Source organism: Mastacembelus armatus, chromosome 13 (genome assembly GCF_900324485.2).
Source record: "Mastacembelus armatus chromosome 13, fMasArm1.2, whole genome shotgun sequence".
Taxonomy (NCBI): Eukaryota; Metazoa; Chordata; class Actinopteri; order Synbranchiformes; family Mastacembelidae; genus Mastacembelus; species Mastacembelus armatus.
This window is the reverse complement of record NC_046645.1, coordinates 1,727,827-1,751,185: the sequence shown is the minus strand read 5'-3', so window position 1 is coordinate 1,751,185 and position 23,359 is coordinate 1,727,827. Positions and strand designations below refer to the sequence as shown.

General features: G+C 40.5%; 1 protein-coding gene across 14 annotated transcripts in view; it reads left to right on the top strand.

Annotated features, from left to right (window-relative positions):
* Window positions 1–23,359, top strand: part of gramd1bb (GRAM domain containing 1Bb) — a 68,265-nt gene that overhangs the window by 22,393 nt on the left and 22,513 nt on the right. The window contains exon 2 of one of the 14 annotated variants that reach the window (XM_026318920.1): window positions 2,565–2,608. The exons of 11 other annotated variants lie outside the window; for them this stretch is intronic. In XM_026318920.1, coding sequence (XP_026174705.1) covers window positions 2,565–2,608 — 44 coding nt within the window. Of the gene's footprint in view, window positions 1–2,564; window positions 2,609–10,736; window positions 10,846–18,315; window positions 18,336–23,359 lie in introns of those variants that run through there. 2 more of the 14 variants (XM_026318937.1, XM_026318945.1) reach the window with 2 other exon arrangements.

Genomic DNA, 23,359 nt, shown 5'->3' with positions numbered 1-23,359 from the left:
GACTCACATACACATACATGCATATAAATGCCTAGCAGTTAGAATAATGGTTCATTGTTAAGTTACTTTAAAAGCATTTAAAGACAACTTACGCTAAACATACATGTTTGTTATTTTATGTATATGCAGTGTGCTGCTATTCAGTTTTACAAAGCTTCAATACACAAATCTGGCTATTTAAAAAAAAAAAAAAAAAACTCATTTACATAGAAGAACATGTCAGAAAGAATAATAAACACATTTACCTTTGCCCGATGAGCTGGCAGGATAATCCACACACATTGGTGTAGGAGGGATCTTCCACCTGCCTCGCTGGGCCTCATAAAGTTCCACGGTGATCCCTGCTCCCCAGGTCCATTAACGGCAGCTTAGTTAGATTAACTGTGCCTGTCAATGGGGATACAGGGCAGTGCATGGACTGCTTTGGGCTTCCTCCCTGTAATAAATACTCCTGGCATGTGTTACCCTCACATAAATATCTCTTTTGCTCTTGACAAAGCACAACTTAAAATAATTAGGCATGACAAGAAATTCCATATTTTATTATGGGGCCAGTAGTCCATCTGTTTAAAAAGTAACTTCTGGACAGACTTTCTCTGTCACATCTCATTTATACTGGGAAAGATAATCCAAAATTATATAATGCTTATATAAGATCTTGTACCATTCATACAGTTGGACAATGAATAATCTTTTTTTACTTCTATTTATTAAATCCATCAAACACTGATTATTGATTTTATTTATAAAATATATAAAATGATCAGGTTTTTACATAATTCAGTTTCAAAGTACGCATAGTTGTACAGGTATAGATTCAAGAGATTATATTGTACTTTTCCATTTTTCCAGCCTTTTCTTCAAATTATGGTAATAAGATCAGGATTTCATTCTCAAACACTCACTCTTTTCCTTTTATCATCAGTGGGAAAATCTGCATAGCTAGTTCAAATGAGTATTTTTAAATGATCTTATCTCAAACTTGGTGTTTAGATTGAACATTATTTAGGAAATGAAAATATGAAGAACCCCTTGTCAGTGCATGCAGTACCCTTTTTTTTTTTTTTTTTTTTTTTTTTTTTTTTTTTTAGAAACAAAGAGTTTAGATAATGATTTTAGATCTAAACCTCAGAACAGGACATGTTATATTATATATATATTCTCTATCCAATTTCAGACAAATCCTAAAAAACTAAAAATAAAGCTTGTTTAGATTTTTAACTTATGTGAACCAGGGAAGTCATCATTATATCATAATCTGTATTTCGGGTAAGCTGTTGACATCTCTCACTGACAGTGATTCATTAAGTACCCCTGTCTGTAGACAATCTGACTGTCATTGGCACACCCACTTAGCGCTTTTGTGAAAGGTCTTGTTTTCTTGCTGGGTGGACATCTGGCTCACTGTAGAGTTACACAAGGAGATATGCCATGCACATATGTCATCTAATGGTATGAAAACTAAATATAGGCACGACTTTGTCTTTCAGTGACAGTTTGTCTGCATCTGTCCACAGATGGAGCTGAAATTGCTTCCAGCCCATTTATTTGTCCAAAACAACTTAATACACTGTCCTGTTAGTGGAGAATTGGTTGCATGGGGGATTTGAGTGTGAGATAATGAAGCAGGGGTTCATTCAAACTATTGAACCTATACCTACTGTATGTGAGGAAGGCTGAGTTTGCCTTTTTTATACATATCAATTTTTCAAGATCCAGATCTTATTATCAGGTTTTAGTAATCAAGTGGTGTTGTTTCTTTTGCATCTTGCGGTATTTATGATCACATACCCACTTTTAGCTTCTTATAGTGAATATTGAGGTGTTTGCATTTATTTTGCCTCTGTCACATAGCAAATGTCATTTAGTCTCAACAGGAAATATCTGTTATTCACTGTCTCCCAGTGTGAAAATATTGAAATTGATTACCTCACTGACAGGCGTAAGATCTGTAGACGATGTTGTACAGCCAAAGAAACTCCTCAATAGGTGCCAGGAAGCTCAGTCATGGGTAGAAGAGTGGGAAGAAATTGCTCTGGCTCGAAAGGCAAATGTATTATCAGGTGTCACTGCAAAAATGAATTGATTGAATAGATGGAGGAGTGGTTCAGGGCCTGTGATCACAGTGATTCATGGTACATGTGGGCGCTCTGTGTTGAGTCACTGGCGGCAGCAGCAGCAACTGGAGCGAAAGGATTGCACTCTGCAAGCCCAATAATCTATTGCTTTGCACAGATGCACATGTAGATGTATTTTTTTTCTAAAATGTTCAAGTCTCAAGCAAATATTGTTTGTTTTAAATGGTGTGGATTGGAATAAAGCAGTGATAGTCAGTCATTTAATTTCCCCAAACAGCTGTACTGAGGTTACTGAAAGTGTAGTCCTTGGTTTTTTGAACAGAGCCTGTGTTGTTCTCTTAAAGTAAAGTAAAAAGGTCATCTGCAGAAAGCCCAAAATAAAAGACCAGTGATAATAGATTACAACAAAGAGTAGAGTCACTTCATGAGAACTGAAGAAGAGAATACCAAAACCTCTCATTTACTCTTCTCTACCTTCACTGATAGGCCAAGCAACAGAAGTGGAAGAAACTGATATGGAAACCTCAAAGGTAGGCTATAACTCACCAAGCAAAAGACACTCCACACATGAGCAATATGTGGCAGCACAGACACACTTCACTTCATGCTCTACACATAGTGTGTATAGTCCTTAAGACGGAGGTTATTAGTCATCAGTAGTTAGCGGAAGCCCTGTAAGTTAGAAAACACCTCTAAACAGTATAAATCCCACAAGGACGACCAGCTCTTATTCACTTTCTTCTGGTCCTTAGATTTCACGGTGTGTGAGACCCAGCAACAAAACTATCATCTCTAGAAACACTGTCAGCACTGTTCTCTGCAGTAGCACCATAGTCATTTTGTCTTCGATACTTGACCGGTCTGTAGTCTACGATATAAATACTTAAAGCTCTGCTAGACGACGACCTTAGTGAGACGGGTGAACACTCAGCTCTGACGTGAGGTACAACGGGTAACCTTAAAGATGCAGTCCACTCCAACAAGGCCAGTCTGCTAGTCAAGAGGCTCTATCATCTAATGTCTTCCACGGGTCTGGATCTTTGACGCAAAAAACTAGAAATGCTAGGTGGACAGTAGTGTACTGTTGAGAATTAAAATTAAGTTTTAAGATTTGAAGGAAAAACATGATTTTAAAAAAGATTTTGGAAAGACGTAATGTGTTTTCACATCAGCTTGTCTGACGTGCAGACAGACGTGACTTGCTGGTTTGAGCACTTCCTGCATGGGATTTACAATATAAAGGCACTTCAGCTCCACGGCACTATAACAGGGCTGAGCAGTCCAGCTCAGAGGCTCAGTGTACCCCTTTAAATCTTAGTGACAATGATCAATAAGGTCAATAAGTCCCATAAACTTTCATTGGAAGGCCTAGCATTTTATGGTACTAAGAATCAGAAAGAAAACTTCAGATAAATGGAAAGTGTATTTGCATCCTGTATGGGAATTGTCATAAACCTGTTCAACCACCTGAGGGTTTCATAAAACAGAGCTTTTAAGTGTGTAGGTTTTGGCCTTAGGACATTAGAGGACATTTTACCTGTCTAATATTTTACCTTGCTGGTGTAATCTAGGATTTCATGTGGAAAAAGCAGTGGGTTCTCATTGTAATTCATGACATTAGCATTGCAGATATCAAAAAATGGAAAGTTGAGGTATTTGAAAGTCTGAGGCCTTGCTGAGTGATTGTTGCTTTGTCACCATGAGTGATGTAGATCATTTTTAAAGCTCAAAATAGCTCAAGTGCTGTCCTTGAAGGCCTTGTGGGTGGTAATGGCATGGCAACCAGTTTTAAGCAACTGTGAAGTCGGTGTGCCTATGTCTTTGTATGTGCTTTTGTTGGATCTGGGACTGTGCACCTGAAGAGAGCTGCCCTCTAGAGTGGCCCTGAAGCAGCAGTCCAGACCACTCCTGGCTTCAGTCATAGCAGGGTCGTCTCTGTGGCCTTGACTGACCAGATGGAAGGTTTGCCTGGGATGTGACAGGCAATATTGCAACAACCACAGTCGTTTAACATGAATAAGTCAATCAAGTCTTCGGAGCATAGGAGTGTGAAAAAATGAGTGGCACTTACGGGAGGGACATGGACGTAATTTAGACGGCATTGTCAGAATTGATGAGCGAACTTCCCTGATTAAATCAAGGTTAAACAAAGGTTCCACTGAGGACAGAGCATGAGGACACAGATGGGGTTGTTCTTTCACCCGGGCATATTTGAGTTTTAGTGGAACCGACAGTGAATAAACCCCTCAGCGACAGCAGATATGACTACGTTGGTTTCCAAACCAAAAAGCCTTATGCTCACTGAGGACGAAGGTGTGCCGGGCTGTTTCATAACTGTGTGGAGACTGAGCTGGAGTCACGTAACTGGCTATAACAAGAAAAAGGTGTACACATTGGGCATTTTTTTAGACGAACACAATTTTTTTTAATACATCACGTAAATATCTAATTCCCCCTTTTTTTGCCGCTTAAGTTGTGTAGATTTATATGACAAAAAGACATTTTAAAAATGTACTAAGTCTTTGAGACTTCTTTTCCAGTAAAGCAGTGTCAGCATCACGGCGACTAAGTGGCAGCTAAAATTTATACCACATGGAGATCAGCAGAACCTGATCTCTCTGTGTCTTGATGTGATTTTTCTAGACAGAACAACTGTGATCAATCAATATGAATGCAGTGTGAGGGTTCTTGTTATCGAAGAGCTTTGTATTGAAATGGTGCAGTAACAGCATTAACACTGTCATGATTAATATCATTTTTTGAATTGTCCATTTAAAAGACTATTTATTCCATTAACAGTCTTTAAATGTGTCCTCTAACCTAAAATCACACATGCATTAAAAGCTAATTAGCCTGAAGTTAATTAGCTTTTAATTATTGATATTAACAATAAAGGTGAATTAAAAAAATATATTAGCCAAGCGTGATTTGCTTTGTTAGCATAAGTTTACTGGATAAAATTCTTTCAATGCTGCTGTTACAGTTTTTACGGTTAGAGAGTTTATACACATAGAAATAACATCACATGCACTCGCTGGTATGATTTTTGTTATGAATACTGGTATTTATTTTTTAATTCTCAGTGATAAGATGATCGTGTTTTCAGTTAAGATAGCCAGACACTCACCCCTTTCTTAATTTTGCCAAATCATTGAAGGTTAAATAAAAAGTACTGTATAAAACTTTCTTACTTGTTTTTGCTCTACTTGCTCATTTTACCAAAAAAAAAAAAACCTTTTGCTGTATCCAGTGTCTTATTTATCAAATTAATAGTGATGGGTCACTATTATGAAGCTTTGGAGCTTTGTTCCCTGTTTGCTTCAGGGCCTCAAACAGATTATTTACAGTGACATCTGGCGGTGTATAAAAGTTGTAACAGCTCCTAAAACAGACTGTAGCTTGAAACACCTCAGAGGTTTTATATGTGTAATAAAAGTCCAAGAAGTCTGCATGCTGCTATTACATCTATAATACTTTTGCTCAGAAGTGCTTCATTACAGGTAGACGTCACCGTGCAATATGTGACAGTGAAATAATTAATATTTTGTCAAAAAGCCACTAAATATTAATGTAGTTGCTTAGTGGAGTTTAGAGTTTTAGTGATTATGGCCTGATGCTTTTTAAATATGGTTAATATTTGCATAATATTTCATTTAAGCTGTAATGTGAGTGTATAATAATATTCAATAAGTGATGCTGTGACTTGACACCAAGTAGAAATGTTGCTATGCTTATGTTATGTCTTTTCAGCGATTATTGATTCTTATTCTACTCATGAGCTTTGAACATCATCAGTCACATTTTTGTTTAATTTCATACAAGCTCTGAAATAATGTCCAATACACACGGTATCGTCTGAGTAAACTAGAGTAACGTGCTTCAGAGCTCATCTCTACTGATAACCTATTTCTACAGTTTGTCAACTTTAGGGCTTTATATGTACCGTAATAAATAAAACCAAAGGTTAGAGTATAATTTAAAACTAACTGGCACCATGTTATGGTACAGTCTGCAGGTTTAGGTAGGAGTGCTCACTGACTTTACTTCCATAACCACTTATGGGAGGTCTGTTGTTTCTCTACCTTAAATTTAGGTTAACAGAGGTAATCCCAAACTCCATTTTCAACATCTCTCGTCCTCTCTACTTCTGCTCACTTCACTTTGTTTAGTAGCTGTGTGGGTGTGTGTGTGTGTGTGTGTGTGTGTTGGAGGTTTATGGAAAAGGAACCTCGGCCTATTTTCATCCTGCTTGCTGCAGCAGAACCAGGAAATCGAAGGCTTTTTTAAAATAAGTGCTTTAATGTCAGCACGTGCTGCACTTTGTTCTTTTATTCATGGTGCACGTGACAGACAAACAGAAGGCCATCCATGTTTCGCTTCGCTTTATCACCTTTTTGGGTCCACCTGATATCGAACATGATATCGATCCATTGCAGTGGTTCTTGTGTTTGCTGTCATTCGTCATCAGTGCCATCATCCTGTCTTTCACCCTCCCTCCGTGTTCTGGTTTTGTGTTTTTGCCAGTGTTCGCCCTGTGAAGTGTCTGTTTGCATAATATTAAATTTACTCAGTCCCCCTGTTTAGCCAGTTTCTGTTATGAGTTGATGTCCCATGTTTGCATCTGTTTCTTTGCTGCTTTCCTTCCTGTTTCCATTTTAGACTTTGTCTGTTACCTGCTAATCAGTGATGTCAGTCTGTCTTACTACTCCATCTGTCTTTAATCCTCCTGATTCAGAAACATCAAGCAACTTGAAAGGTGCACCCTGTAGGCCAAATGCAAGTCTGACATCAGCCTTATTTAAATAAGAGTTAGATTTCATTCTGTCTCATTTTCATTTTTTGCTTCTCTTTTGCATCATTTTTTATATTAGAATAATTTGTGGTTACTTTTATGGGTAAACACAAATATGTTTACCAGCCATGAACGTTGTTCTCTGTACCGCCCACTGTGGCCTTCAAACATGGTCAGGTAATCAATAAACAAACAGCCAGCCAGTCACATGCTCACTCACCATTTCCCTCTCTGATCAGATAGTCAAGATCAATAGCTATACATGTTAAAGGAAAACTGTGTCCAACTGTGACAGTGTTACAGGCTTAGGAAAGCCCACCTGGCAGAATGGGAGAGTCCTACTCACCACGCTATCTAATCCCACAAAGCGTTGTACAGGGATTAATCCAGATTATCTGACAATGCTATTCTTAGAAAGAAATAAAAGAATCTCTTCGCCAGATTAGGCTTCAATGAATCAAAAAAAGATGATGCAGAAATTCCATGACTGACGTTTAGTAATGACTAGTATTAGTCAAAGCATATTAGGTCACTTGGTGATATGAGCTCAAGCATCTTTTCATATTTGCTTGAAGCAACGTTAAAACACAGCGACCTATGTAATCGTGTATTTCCGTTACATTCATTAATGTAAAGGTGACAATGAGAATGAATTCACTGAGAATAAACTCAGATTTGCATGTTGTGCTTGATGTCATTGCAAACACCTTTTCCTCAGTTGATATGCACATATTTTCACCGTGTCAGCGTTCAGTTGTGCTCTGGTCAGCAGGTGGCATCAGTGAGAAGAAACGTCTCTTCTCTAGAGGAGCTGTCCATTCAGCACCAGTCTGCAGCTGCTTCTCCTCGGCAGGCTGGTCAGAGGAGGACATGAATGAAAGTACAGTCACGCACAACATGGACGGAAGACAAGAAAAACAACACAAATACAGCAGGCTAGGCAGGCTGATGTCTCCATATGACTATTTTTCAAGAGATGGCATCTCATTCTTAACATTCTGATTTCAATATTGAATATCTAGTTTTCAAAAAAAAAAACAATCATTAATTCATTTCCAGCAGACGTAGCACAAAAGGTGCATGCTTTCTACAAGTTTTCTGAAATATAGAACCACTAAAATGAAATGTTGCTGTGACCCCTCTGGTTGCAAAAAAAAAAAAAAAAAAAAAAAAAAGCAAAATACAAATATAATAAGATACAAAAATTACCAATGCACACTTCTGGATGTATCAGTCACATTAGCTAGGTCAGCATGTCCTGCTTGTCCGTTACAGTGTGAAATTCTCAGTAGGCAGGTGACATAATACTGTCTGTACTCAGTGGCCTTCCAGCATGTTCCCAGGAATTGTGTCCGGCAATCATCCCTAATGTAGTTTATATTAACTTTATTATGATGCACCCTGGCCGCGGGCATTGTTGTGTCTTGCTTTTTCCACGAACCTGTTCGTAAGCCATGACTAGGTGAGCACCAGATGCACTCTGTGTGAGATGACTTACCATGAAGCCCAGGATACAGCACTCCTTGTCTCACTCTTGGAAAGGATTAGAGCGTATCTTTGCCTTTTTTTTTTTACTATCCTACCTTTTCTCTCCTTCCAGTCCCCCATATTTGCAGCAGCCCATGAAAAGAGATAGTGCTGGTTAACAATAGAGAAACTCTTTTCTGAGGTACTTTAAGGATGGCTAGTTATAGACAATCATATGCAGCCCTGGAAATCCAAGATAGTGAGTTTGGCATGACAGTGACTCTCATGCTGCTGTTTTTCATAGCACCTGTGTCTAATAATATTTGTAAAAGAGCACATACCAGATAAATGTAGATAAATAAAATCTAGGTACAATTCCATGCTACAAGTAGTTTTTAATTTCTTGTACTGTTATACCTGAGACAGGTGTTTTTGTGGGATGCTGGGACAGACTGCAATGAGAACTCTCCAAAAGCTGTTGTAACATAGATAATGTCATCAATGACAGATGGTCCATGTAAACATTACCTGTTCTCGGAGCTTGAACCAGGTGTGGGTCTTTTTTTTTTTTTTTTTGCAACAGAAATGGGAATATTTCCTTTAAGACCAAGAGCCAAAGCAAAACTGCATTATCTGTCTGCCATTAACTTTTCTGATGGGTTTGCTGGCCCTCTATCAGCCAGGCATGCGCTCAGTCTTTCCTGGCACTATCTGCATCTGAAATAGCAAAGTGAATGGATGAAAGTCAGTGACTCAGCAGGCTAAGCTCAAAAACAATAAAAGCTTCTTTATATCGTGCTATACTAAAAGTGATTACTAAGTGCTTTACTGGATATTGCCATCAAAAAACAAATGTATATCAATAAGGGAACCAATGAGGAGCGAACAGTTCTAATAAATCAAAATAAATACCTGGACCATCGGTAATTGTCTGGCCTGGGCAGTCCTGATGTTGGAGAGTAGTTTGCATTAGTGACAGTATTAGCCACTCCTAAAGACGTTTGATTGTACTCAGTGCCTTAAGAATAAAGAATGTGTTGCACTCTAACACACTGCCTGTGGTCAAGGCGGCCATTGTTTATGATGACTGCTTTTATTTAAGCGAATGGTGAATGTTTCTGTCTGACCTGTCAAAAGATTAGATTAAGCAGTTGCTTTTACAGTTGAGAGCGAACAGGTTAACCCGTTACAAATGGTAGTGTGTGCAGTACAGATAATACAAACATACTGCTATAGCCAGTTAGCTGGACATGCTAATCTTTGCAGCTTATGTTAGAGCAGATAAACATGTAAATAGTTTAATCCATTCCTTATGCTTCAGCTTTTGTGTTTTGGAAAGGCTATAAAAAGAAACCATCATCGTAACTCCTGAGATACAAAGTAATCCTGTCATTAGAGCCCCGTGCACAGTGTTGCATGTGGTGAAATCCAAAGCTTGCTGTGCCAGTCAGTTAGATGGATGAGGATGATTTACAAAAGTCCCAGGTTCAATTAAAAATCAGCATATTACAGTTAAAAAACACTGTAAACTCTTAACATGCTGAGTCACCATGATATCCATCTGATTCATCTTGTATGCAGAACACATACACGGCACATAGCTATAAACATAGAGAGGACTTCATTACACATAATGCATTAAGAGATTGACAGGCTGAGCTGCTGACACTCGTCAGGGCTTCAGTCCAATATGGGAGGAATGAATTGCAGCAGGTCACCACAGTTAAGACCCTTCCCATATATAGCATTAGGGGTGGAGGTGGGGCAGGGGTTCGTTGCACAGAGGATGTTATGGCCAGAGGCTACCATCCTGTGTTGGCGAGAAATAGAGAAAGAGAGCCATCTAGGGAAGAGGACAAAGAGAATAGGAGGGAGGGAGGGAGGAGGAGGAGGAGGAGGAGGACGGTAGAGCTCCTGCGCCTGCTCAATGTGAGCGCAGCAAGTGCAGCTTACATCTGCAGCAGAAGCGGAGGGAGAGACGGAGAGAGTTTGAGCCAGCAAGCAGAAGCTTTCCTGTACAATGCTAGACTTCGATAGAAATGACAAAGTTAGAAAGGAACAATTACCAGACATGTGGGCATTTCTTTCAATTCTTTGCAATCGCAAGTCCTTCTCTTTTTGCTGCACGCAGCAGTTCACAGTGTGAATATTGCAGTGCAAGTCACCTCCTTCTCTTTTGGGAAAACTGAAGAACCCCAGAGAGGTGTGAATTTCTGGCACAAGTGCTCAGCACTGCGGCACCTTGAAATAAGCGAAGGAATACAGTGGAAAGGCTGGCAAAGCTGCGGAGTATCTTTCAGGACCTTGGTCCTTAACCATCCATCTGTCTCTGCATCCACTGCTCCCTTATTCCCTCCGTGCATCTCTCCTCTTCTGTGTATGGGAGGTGAGGCTTTGGCAGTCTGTCAGTCAGCATGCGGTGGTGTGAACGGGCAGCCCAGTGCCCACAACATGCTATGGATGTCAGGCACTCATCTCTGTACTAATGAAAGGCTTCAAGCTCGCTTGGTAAGGCTTAACACAGAGCTAAGACTGCGTATGCTTCTGCTTATGAATGTCAAAATGTAACTTCACACTGTATTTTTTTTTTTTTTAACCACAAACCAGCCGGCGGCATGATGGTTTCTGGTATGTTTTTGTACTGGGTCTGCATTCCTCTGTCATTTTAAGGTTATACTCTCTTAGCATAGCTGGACGAACTGTCAAATATCTCTGCTTTTTAAAGAGAGCATGTTAAATTCCATGTCAGTCCATCTTCACCTGTGCATTTCTAAATGGTTATGTAAATCACCCGCATATAATGAAGGCTGGATCAGGACACTGTGTGTGCATGCAGTGCAGTCAGTGTGGACTAGCGTGTTTTTTGGGGGGTTTTTTTTTTTTCACTGTGACTGTGGCAACCCAGCTCTGCTCCCCTCTGGCAGGCTCAGTGTGAGCAGAGCAGCTGAGGAGAAGTGCTCACGTGGCTGCCTGGAAAAGAGCAGGCACATGCTCCCTCTGTCTCTCCCCGGCTTTCTCCCTTGCTGTTTTCCCAAGCTTGTTTTCCTTGTTATAACACATGCAAAAACAGATCCACAACCAGGTGGCCCTACTCTCAGTTTCTTTTCTAAACTGTTTTGCTACAATGTGCGCTCTCTCTACACTGGTCTGTCGTCCCTCATTCCAGCCTCACTTCCCCTTGTGTTTGTTTATGCTCCTCCTCCTGCTGCCTGATATTTTTAGAGACGAATTACAGAGCACTGCAGGAGGAAAAAAAAAACCAGAGGGGGAGCAGTTTCGACCACGTGCGTCCTGCTTCCTTCCTTCTCACTTTATGAGGACCTTTTAGTTTCCCTGTAGGACCGCTTCTTTTCCCTGACGTCTTTGTCTTTCTTTTCTCTGTATTTGTCTGTGTCCTCTCATTTGCATCCCTCTCTTCTCTGTTCTTTTCTTTTATATCCCTCTCAAATATAATCAATTATTCCTCCAGTCTTGTTTTTGTCTTTAGAATGTGGAATGAATAGCTTTGTAAATTTCTCAGCTCTACATAAGACTAATGCATGTGTGTGTTGACCAGTGTGTCTTCCTGTTTGTGTGAATCTCAGACATCCATAAATATCCTGTTTCTCAGTATGTCGAGGAAACGATATTAGACCTGAGTGTGTATTCACTGACTCTGTTTGCAGCACCTTGACAGACACGGGTTACTTGGGCACTGAATCGCCATCTGTTATTGTCCCATAGTCCTGTACAGATTACCTGTGTGTCTGGCTGAGTACGGTTTGCATGCCATGCTGTTACAGTATGTAACAGTATGTAACAGCATTTACATGAATGTGTGTGGCATCTGTATATATACAGTATATATATAAATATATATACTGTATATTCTTTTTACTTTTGAATGAAGAATTTGTTTTGAAAGGCTTTTTTGAGCACTGACAATGGTCCAAGGCAGAACTCTCTCTTGTTATTAGTGTTTAATATACTTCTATCTACACTCTCAGGGACAATCTGCTGTCTAGGCAAAACGGTCACTCTAGCTATCAGTACCTCAGTCAGCAAATTTGTTGTCTTGACTGTTATAAACTACCAGCTGACAGTGAATGTAGCAGTTTATTTATCTACACTAGAAACATTGAGTTGTCTAACTTGTTTAAAGCTCTGTGGTGTCTCAGAAGGACTAGTTAAATAGTCCATAATGATAATATCAGATATAGTATGAAACCAATGATGTGATGTGCTGACTGAAATGGTCATTATTGAAGACGTTTTGTTTTTGCTATGGTTTCTTTTATGATTTACTTTCTATTGAGTTGGTGCTTTTGACACACAGGGTTCCAAAGTAATCTGTACAAATACTAAAACTGCTGAAACTAAAAAAAAAACAAATAAAAACAGTTCTAAAAAAATATTGCTCTAAGTAATAAAATAATCTTAAAGGACATGACTGTCAGATTTCAGCGTGGAAGCCAGGCTGCTTTTAGTTGTCACAGCACATGCTGTGATTGAGAACCAGGTCAGGGGATATTTTTGCAATGTTACCTGCTTGTTAAAAGACAAGGAAGTGATAAGAATAAAAGCAAGACCATGTGCGTGCATGTGCATATGTTTGCATGTGTGTGATTGTGTGTGTGTGTCTGTGTGTGTGTGCGTGCGCATCACAGAGAGAGGGAGATAGCTCAGGGTTTGGCTGTGGCCCCAGTGTGGGGATGTTTGTTCTTGATATGACATTTGGCGTGCCTTAAATCTGCACACAGATACACACACACACACACACACACACACAGATGTGCATGCACAGCCAACAGCAGCAGCTGTAGCAACAACAAGGCACTGACAGGAGGCTCAAGCTGGAGCTCACCCTCTGCACATGGCACCATAGACAAGCCAGTTGTCCCTGCACGACCGAAAGAATGTGATGCAGACGCACAAATGCCTGTGTCTGTCTTTACCTCAAAGTTGACTTTTGTCTGTGACTTGGCGATTGTTGCCGAACAGAGTAGGCAGCTTGTGAGTTCTCCATGTCTTTCTGCTGTTACACCCCTATCACACTGCAGCCACATGTGTCGACATGCACATATACGTGTGCAGTGCTGTGCACGTGCAGTCTGAGTCCGTCAGGCTGTCATACATGCAAACAAAACATCAAAGACATTTGGAAAAGTTTCCACCTCCACCATATACATGGATACTTCAGATACTCACATACATACACACAAACTACTCTCCCAGGCATGTGTTTTCCAGTGCCGCACCACAAGTATGTCTCTGTGCTATTTTAGCCTGACTAGAAAATTGTAGCTTCAAATTAACTGTTGAACTGATGATCTGTTAGTTGTTCAGCTGGTGCTGGTCAGAAAACAAAATCATGAGTTTGTGAGGTCTGTACTTAGGAGGCTTGGACCTAACAGCAGCCTTACAGATAAAGTACTGCACCATCAGACTGGGCCACAGTGGACATCCTAGTTCACAGCAGGGGCTCTGCAGTAAAAAGAACCTGCAGAATTGCTTCCCTCCTGGCCACAGCTTATTAACTCACTCTCTCTCTCCTCTCCTGTCCCCTTTTCTTTTTTATTACCGCATCCTTCCCACTAGCCATTTGTCATCACTGATTATACTCCATATTGCTCCCTACTACACTATTCTACCTGCTCCCAATAGAGCTAACTTTTTTTCAAATGTTGGAATGTGAGGGGATATGATTTTCTTTTATTATTTTCCACAAATCCTGCAGAGACTAAAACCAAAAATAAATTGTGTGTACTCATTATCATGTTGGTGAATACAGACCTTGAACAACTGAGGTCTACGTCAGACAAATAAGCTAAACCAGGGTCTGGATTCACCGACATTGTGATGAGTACATGAACTTATATAACTCGTATAGGATTTATGGCAAATATCAGAAACAGAAAATCATTGGCTTTATCATTTAATGATAAGGTGTGTATTAAGTCTTCATTCATTTTAACATATGATGTACAACTTGCATAAATCCCACTGTGAGGAATAGTTAGACAAATAATTTTTTGTTTTTAATCAGTAAGAAGTTATAAAACACATTTTGCAGACATGTCGTGCTGTATGAGAACACGTCCATGTTTCCCTCAGCTTCTATCAGTCATACTTGACTGGAAGGTGCATGTAGTCACGGCCATGTGTGCCTCTCTCTCTGATGGACGTGTGATGAAAAGGCTTTACATTAGCGATCCATATGCCTGTTACTCCAGTGAAGCCTGTCCAAACAACAGGGCCATGTTTCCATTTAGCTTTTTGAAAACACAGCCAGAACCAGCTCCACTCTGCACTTTCTTGAATCACTAAAGCAGCAAAATAGAATCTTGTTTACCAAGGCCATTTTCTTGTAATTCAGTAAACATTTGTGGCTTTTCTGCGTAGGTATGGCTTGTGCTTTTTTCAGTAAAACATATAGTTAGTAAGGTCAGAGTAGTCAAAGAGACCAGTAAAGTACAGCATCACCTGATGAGGAGTTAGTTTTTGCCACATTACAACCAGCCATGGATCTAAAATACAGGAAGGTGTGTTTAAATACTAAATGGATTTCATAACAATGTAAAATTCACCTGTTGCAGAAAAGGCAGATTTCTTGACCAAAATGTCTGTAAAAAACACAGTGTACTGGAATTCATCCGTTCTCTTTGATACTGGGCTTTCATCTGCTCACATTGCAGCGAATGTTTTCATTGTAAGATTGCAGTATTCTGAGTGTAAAACATAAAGGTATAGTCAACCTTAAACCTCCTAACCTCCCACTCTTTTTTCTGTCCACCCCTGACCCCCTCTGTTACCCAGCCTGTTTCCTTTTGCCTGCGTATCCACTGCAGATGGCAGTGGCTGTGTCCCATCCCACTGGGACAAAGTCACCCACAGGGGCGTAATCCGGTTGCCAGTTTCCTGCCTCCTCCTGCCTCTCTCTGACATCTCCACCAAGTCCTTAAATTACCTCACCGGGTCGAGTTCTGCTGTTGAATTTAAATCAGTGTGTTTAATTATAGCTGCTTTTTAGCCAGGTTCTGGTACCCACAGGTACAGTACGCCACAGTTTTAATGAGAACCCAAGAAGCCTATGTGTGTTAGGTTGCCACACAATCAGGATAGCTAACTATTTTAATTAAGTCTGGGACTAAATGTGTAAGTTCTGCTCTTGGGGCTAGTTCTAAATATTTTTAGGAAATGTAAAGACATACAGCGTAAAGGTTTGACTGTGTGTTTGCTTGTTTTTTAAGATCTGCTTGATGTGTGAGTGATGTCTGAAACTATCTTCTTGCTGTGAATAAAATAGATATATAAAACTCCAGGGCTTTGCAGAAAACTAATCGTGTGTGTGAAGATTCTATGTGGCGGCATCATCCCGTCCTCTCCCCTCGCCCCCCACACCCAAACACAAACACACAACCACCGACAGCTCTCCCTTTCTCCCTCTACTTGGGAACTCTTCAAGTGGCAGTGCACATGAATGGCTTGACGGGCTGCCATGGTAACTGCACGGCCGAGACACAGTCAGGCTGACAGACATTTCCGACCCAGCCAGGCGTCACCACATTGGTGTTACCTTGACAACTCAGTCAACAGCAGTTTTTCCTCTCAAAAACATAGATGAGTCTTTAACATTTGGGGTGTGTTTGATATAAATCTACACCGTAATTCACTGGAAATAAATGAAATTGTTTTCAGGCCTGTCACATCTGTCAATTATCAGTGGTTAAGATGAATGAATCAGCAGTTACATAGCCGTGGATTTTCATTATATATCATGTCTGTCTGTGTGTGTGTGTGTGTGTGTGTGTGTGTGTGTGTGTGTGTGTGTGTGTGCGTGTGTGTGCGTGTGCGCGGTCAATTTGACCATCTTACATGCCCCATGGGTCCAGCAACAATGACTACACAGGTCCCCTAAGTAGGTCAGCTGTTGGTGTGAGGCTGGGCAGGCTTATCTGGGCACATAGTGGTCCAGCTCAGTGGACCAGCTCCCTTTGTTCCACAGCACGCCTCCACTCAGCGCTCCCACAGAGTCAGCCAGCATTGCTGCAGGCCCCAGGGTCAAGTCTTTCCAGGAGCACAGCTTAGGGCTCCATTTGCTTCCTTATAGAGAATACAGGACAATGTAATCCATATGTATGTGTGAATTAATTACCTAGTCAGTATAGGTTAAGGGCTGATAGGTGGACATGCTATAAATATAATTAATTTATTTATTATTTAGTAAAAAAAAAAATTTTTTTTACTTTAATTACATTAAATTTTACTATAGCTGTCATTTATGCAACTTGGTTGTGCAGTATGGAAACATGTTCAACACTTCATAGAGGCTTTAGCCACTACAGTGAATGTGTAATTCACCATAACACTTGTGACCCAACAAGATAAAGCCTTTCAGGGTACGGGTGACATTTTATTTCTAACTTCATTTATATGCATTAATGCTGTGACATATTACTGACACTGCCTTAAATACATAACAGATTTGGATAATTCTGCACTTTTCCTTTGAAAAACTGCAGTTTGAAAATGCTCAAATAAAATTACATGTTCAGTGTAAAGTGACTATCATGAAAGTCATATAAAGCCATTGAAATGCTGGAAGGGAATGCAGGTTCATCTGAATTTTAAATTACCATCACGTTATATATTAAGTTCCTGTTCAGCTAATGAAGTAGTCGTTCCCTCACATACAAAATAAATATGAGTGAAATCAACTGAGCTAAGCACTTTCCTCTGCAGCAGGAACGACTAATGACCAAAGTTGCACTTGGCGAATGCATTATATTGCAGTTTGATTTCTTGTGGGTTTCAATGCAACACAGTTTAAAATAGATGTTAATGATGCATGATGATTAATGTTTCACATTTTCTTTTCTTTTTCTGGGAGGTGAAGTGGAATGACATCCTACAAGTTCAGTCCTATCACACAAAGAATTAACAATCATTTGTTTTTATTAGAAACATTTATTAATTATTATTTCTGTGTTATTTGCAAGGTACAAATCAGTGAATCAGTCAGCAACAATCTGAATTGATATGTTGACCCCAGTGAAATTATATTTTTGAGTCATATCTGGTATAGTTATGTCTTACTTGCATTTCATTTATAATTTACTTATTTATTAGTCCACCTGTCCTGGTAATTAATTTAGCCTGCTGCCTGTTTTCTTTTCTAGTTTTGAAAAGAAAAGGAGGCTGATTTATGCATGTGTCTGCGTGAAACCATGAAATGTGCTTACAAAGACTGGGCTTTCTTATTGTGTAATTTAGAAGGAGCTTCAAATGTAAAGTGACCTGAATGCCGGTGATGTCAGCCCCTCATTCATGAATCACATGAATAATTGAGGAAGCAGCAGGCTCAGTGCACCAGCACCAAGTAGAGGTGGAATGCAAAATGAAAGGCATCTCTTTCCTCATTTGCTCTGTGTCTGTCTCTCACCCTCTCCCTCCCTCTCTCCCTCCTGGCTTGCACATTCTCCCTCAATCTCTTTCCATCTATTGTCAGTCTGCACCCGTGAAATTTTGTGAACGAGGATCAGAAATCGCGAGAGGAGAGCCTTGCTTGGATACTAGTGGCCAACGGGCAGATGATCCAACGGCTGGGAGGGCAGAGGAAGAAAAAGGGGGAATGGAAAAGTGCAGGTTGCTAAGAGAGCATGGGAGCTTATCAGCCTCAGTTAGACAAAGGCGAAGGGAGTAAATGATAGAAAGGAAAAAGCAGAGCGTGATCACCAGCTTCAGTGGTTTATCTTCGACCGTCGGGGAAAATACATTCTTTTTATCTTCTGCTCCTGCATCTGCTTCCACCTCCTTTTTCTCCCATCCTCCTGGAATGCTCCGGAACTTATCCGCCCTCCTCCCCTTTATCCCTCATCCCTCACTCTTCTGTCGTTTCACCCCCCCCCTCTTTCTCCTCTCTTTCCTCCCATGCCTCATCCACGGCTCCCACTGCGTGAATGAAGCCATTTGAAAAGGGCTGATCGCCGCGGAGTGGCTCTCTACATGGCTACATCCAGGTTAGTGTTGGGAACAACTGCCTACCTACCTGTCTGCATTCAGGCAGAGTTACGTGGAGTCTGCATAATGAGTAGGTTCCCTTCTTTGCAAGATCAACATGTACTATTTAGAAATAGAGTCCAACGAAGGGGGGCGGCAGCACCTCAGACCACCAATGGCTCTTCTTTGACAGGTGGTGTTAAGGGCTATGTAAGCTGGTTATTAGGAGATCAGAGCTGGCCAGCGAAGATCAGTGGCCCTAAGCCTCCTAAAGAAAATCTCCCTTCCTCCCTCGTCCATCGTTTCTCTCTCTCTCTCTCTCTCTCTCTCTCTCTCTCTCTCTCTCTCTCTCTCTCTCTCACTCTCTCTCTCTCTCTGTCAAGCTACCGTTCTTCTTTTACAGTGAGAGATAAAAGTGCAGTGTGCAATCCGTGAGATGATCTGGTAGATCAACAGCTCATTACTAGGGGCTGCCTACGAGGACATGGTGGTGTTTGAGTGTGTGACAGTGGTCAACGAGGGCTGTCGCTGCCTTGAGGGCTGCTACGGCGAGATGTTGAGGGACTCTGTCTTTCAGCAGCGGTATGCCAGGCACTGCAATGCATGTACAGGGGTGTGTGTGTTTATGTGTTAGTGCCAGTGTGCAGAAAGAATGGATGGGTGGGGTTTGGTTGGATAATATGAACAGTTCATAGGAGCATTTAAATGTGGAGGTGGGTGGGTTAGTAGTATTTTGCAGACTATGTGTGCAGTGTTTCTTAGTTTCTGATTTCTGTAAAATCTTTACGAGCTGCGATGTATTTCTGCAGTACGGGGGCGTATGTATTCTGTGTCCATGCGCGTGCCCATGTTTATGTCTGCCTCTGTGTACTGTATGCGCATTCCTGTGTGTGCATGCGCAGTGGATGCTTATGAGCGTGGTGCCTCCTCATGGCCTTTTCAAAGCAAAGACAGCCAAAGGGCTCCTGCCAGCCAGATGGGTATTTTCCAGGGTCAGCAAAACTGTGAAAACAAGTGGGGCCCTCAGAAAGGCCCGGAACTCTGTTACACTGTGAAGCTCAGCGTTTGGACAGCTTGAGCTGCTTGGATTTAAAGCTTTAGAGGTTATTTTAAAAAAGACTATAATAACACGGCACATACAACATGCTTGTTCGTCTTTTTTTTACTCTGTATATAAGAGCTTGACCTATTTTGAATGACTCAAACATGCGGGGATCCAATTTGATCAACACCTTGAAGTCGGTCGTGTGTCGCTCTGCGCAGATGAGCTTGAGCCTCTGGGACCAATCTTCCTCATACAGTATGCTAATGAGCACGCTGTGCTGTACAAAATTTGTAATTCTTTAATAATCAAGTAAGATGTTAACAGTATCATATGCATAATTTATCTGGCACTGGTAAATTAATGAATCAAAATAACCACACTCTATAACCCCTGGTCTTTGTTTTTCTTTTTGCAGGGTAAATTACAGTCATAAATTCCAGAAGCTTATATTATTGACTTTGAACTATGTGAAGTGACTGCTATATATCACAAAATATTGTAATTATTCTGTGCAGTATCAAGTTTGTTTACCTAGGTATAACATCCTTGAATTCAGTATTATTATTAATTTATTATTTAAAAATGTTGCATGTTCACATTAAAAAAATTTTGCACACAACTACAAAATGAACACGTGCGAACAGAAAAGTTTGATCAAATATGCACAAGTTTAAATTCTGCATATTTGAATCACAAGCTTTACAAATCAGTGATCAGATATGCAAAAATGAAGCATGGACATCCACTGTCCGTCACTTAGTCTCTGCTGTATATTCTGCTCACACAGCATCTCTGACCGGAGAGCTGGTTTGACTGTATTTAGTCATACTCTTTGAATATTTAAATGTTCATTGTTGCTATAGCAATATTCATTTTATGCTGTGCTTTGTAGCTGTGTGGGCAGTGCCATAAGTGATATGGCTTTTGAATTATTAAATAGTTTGTCAGCTCTCTCTTTACAGAATGCAGTATAATTATAGGTAAATGTCAACTACAGTCTTCGTATCACTAAATGAGTGCAGCTCTATAACTCAGCATCTCATGAGTGTTGCAGGAAACACATAGTGATAATGAAGAGCACTTTCCCCATCATGGACTCCTGGACAGTTATTGTACTTGTAGCAACAGCTGTGGCTTTTATTCTGCAGCTGAAGAAGTCATTGTCCCCGCATTACAGACCAGAGACAAATGCACCGGCAGGTACTGCTGCATTATGTCAAACTGTCCATTTTCTTTCATTAAGCAGTTACTATCAAAGAATCAATGATAGATGCTTTTGTCTACTTCTCTGCAGGATAGCCTCAGCCACATGTTCCCTCCATCTACACCACCAACGCACAGGTTCAAAGAGCCAACTGAATAACTGATTGGGCTCAGTCATTCATATGCTAATGACTGATCAGTGTTGTCGTTGTTTACTGCCATTTATCTGGAAAAGTGAGTTGATCCGTGAATTTCTCCTTTGCCAAAAACATGAAGGGGAGGCTCATGTACTAGAGAGATCATATTAGTTTATGCTTGGAGGGGAAGTATGAGAGGTGATTTTATGTAACACTCGTTTTCTCTTATATTTTTATATTTAGGGCTTTTTTCTATCTAACCACATCTCTTAATCATAAAAGACAATGGCCTTCAGGCAACATTTAAAGAACTTTCCTCATTTTGCTGTTATGTCTGTTTCTGAGTATATAATCAAAGCTGAATGAGACAGAAGTTTCACAATAAATGATAGATTATACATTATTTTTTTGGATATGCATAAAACACAGCAGACATGCACTTTTATTTTGGCTTGTTACACATTTTTACCCAAGTGACCAACCTTTATTCATGTCATTATTTTTAAAGGTGCACTTGTTGGTACTTTTTAAGTTAAAATGGAAGAGAACAACCACAGAAGCTGCTCCCAAGAGTTGATGACCTTGACAAGACATTTGGAACGTTCACAAGCAAATAGACAGGATGCCTCCAGTATACGAGGCTGAAATTATCCTGGGAGAAGATAACACGTTTTATTAATGTGTTGCTCAGACCAAGGAGAACTGTGGCCGTGTAAGAAATGGTTCAGTGATAGACAAACTGAACCGGAGGCCTTCCAGCAGGTAGTAACTGACATGTAAAAGATGTGGCCCGGGGTTCCCTCTCTTATGCGCTGCTGCATGACCTGAATGGCAAGCATTTGCATTATAGACATCCTCTGTGTATATATAGTAATTATAGTTAGTCAGATGTCTCTCTGTGAAATATAACACTGTGTAGCCAAAAACAAGATTTGTTCCAAGAATTTAATAAATTGCACCACAGGGTTTCCCACAGTGCCGTGTTTCATAGTGGAGGCAGGCCACTGGACCTGAAGTAAAGACCACCTCAGTGACCATCAAAATTAGTTCGTACAGCTGGAAATGAAACATTAAGCTTCAAAGAAAATGCACAAGTACTCTTTCACACAACAAACGTCATATATGTAATGATTAATATTGCTGTTGGTTACGACATGGGATCTGAGTGGCTAAACAAATTTGTGGGGGAAACCCTTTCCTGGTTCATTTGTTTGCCACCTTGCATGTGGACTATATTCATGTTTAACCCAGCCAGTCTTCCAGTTCAGAGATTATCATACATACTAAATGTCAATGCTCTATGCTTCCTACCATCTTACTCTAAGCTGTTTGGACTTTAAACCCCATGAGAAACCAGGGATTTTTACACAATAGTTGAAAAGGTGTGCCAAAGTAATAAAGGCATAATATAAACCTGAAGATGACAGTTTTTAACCTCAGCTTGGCAGAAAAGACTCTGACATTCACCTGCCACTGGGCTGTGACAGTAGTGAATGTGCAGTTAAAGGAAAATTTCCTGCAAATTTACTTCTAATCAGGTCATTAGGAACTAATCAGCCATCAGTGCAGAGTAGAAAATGTACAGTGCATTCAAAGTGACCATTCACTGAACAGCAGACCCTTTGGTAAACACATAAATTAATGTCAGAGGTACCTTAATTTACTGTTCTAGACATGCATTGCCTGTCCTCCTGCATTAAAGAGACGTGTCCTTCCTTTTAAAATCAACCAGCTACTGGTACAGCAGACCCTGACAGTTGGACAGAAGCTGTCCACACTTCTCTGTGTGATTCTGTGCTCTAAGCTGCACTGAAGCCCCGGATGTAACAGTAGATCAGTAAATAACATCGGCCATTGGCTGGCAATGACGTAATGGCTTGCATAACGCCATGTCAAATAACCAGGCCTGGTGGGCACACTGCCACACAGATCACTTGCAGAGCCTTTTGTTAGAGCTTCTGCCGTTGAGAGAAGAAGGTTCTTACTGAGCCACTGATGTGTGTGCAGTGTGTGTAAGATAAGGGACTACCTGTCTTAAGACAAGAGTCCTCCCACTTGGCTGGAGAGGCATTAGAGGAGGTATTAAAGCAAGTTTCCATGCAAAGCTCTACATGTATATTCATTTGAGTTAATAGTATCTCATGTTTACAGGCCTGCTGTAAGAGCCAGAATCATGCTTCCCACCTGGTATTGGTTCTCTGATCATTTACTCTTTGTTATGGTTTCCAGAGTTCATGGTTCATGGGAACTGTTTCAGGGAAAAGATCCTTAATTATTATAAGTTCTCATTTTTGGGGTCCACAGCATCAAAAACAACCATATCAGTTTCTTTTGCTTTCAAATTGTGGCATTAGTGAGAAAATCCTCAGGTGGTTTATGGCTGTGTCTTACTGCGTGTTTTCCTAATTACTGTTGCTGCTGCTGTTGTTGTACAGTAGTTGTTGGTTTCCCGCATTAGCTTAGCTGTTATTAGCCCTTTTAGCACAAGGTACTTCAGGTTCTTAAGCCTCAAGTGATGTAAGTCTGAGAAAAGGGGTGTGTGTGTGTGTGCTGTGCTGTGCTGTGCTGTGCTGTGCTGTGCTGTGCTGTGCTGTGCTGTGCTGTGCTGTGCTGTGGCACCATGTCAATATCCAGGTTAGACTATTCTTATATTTGATTT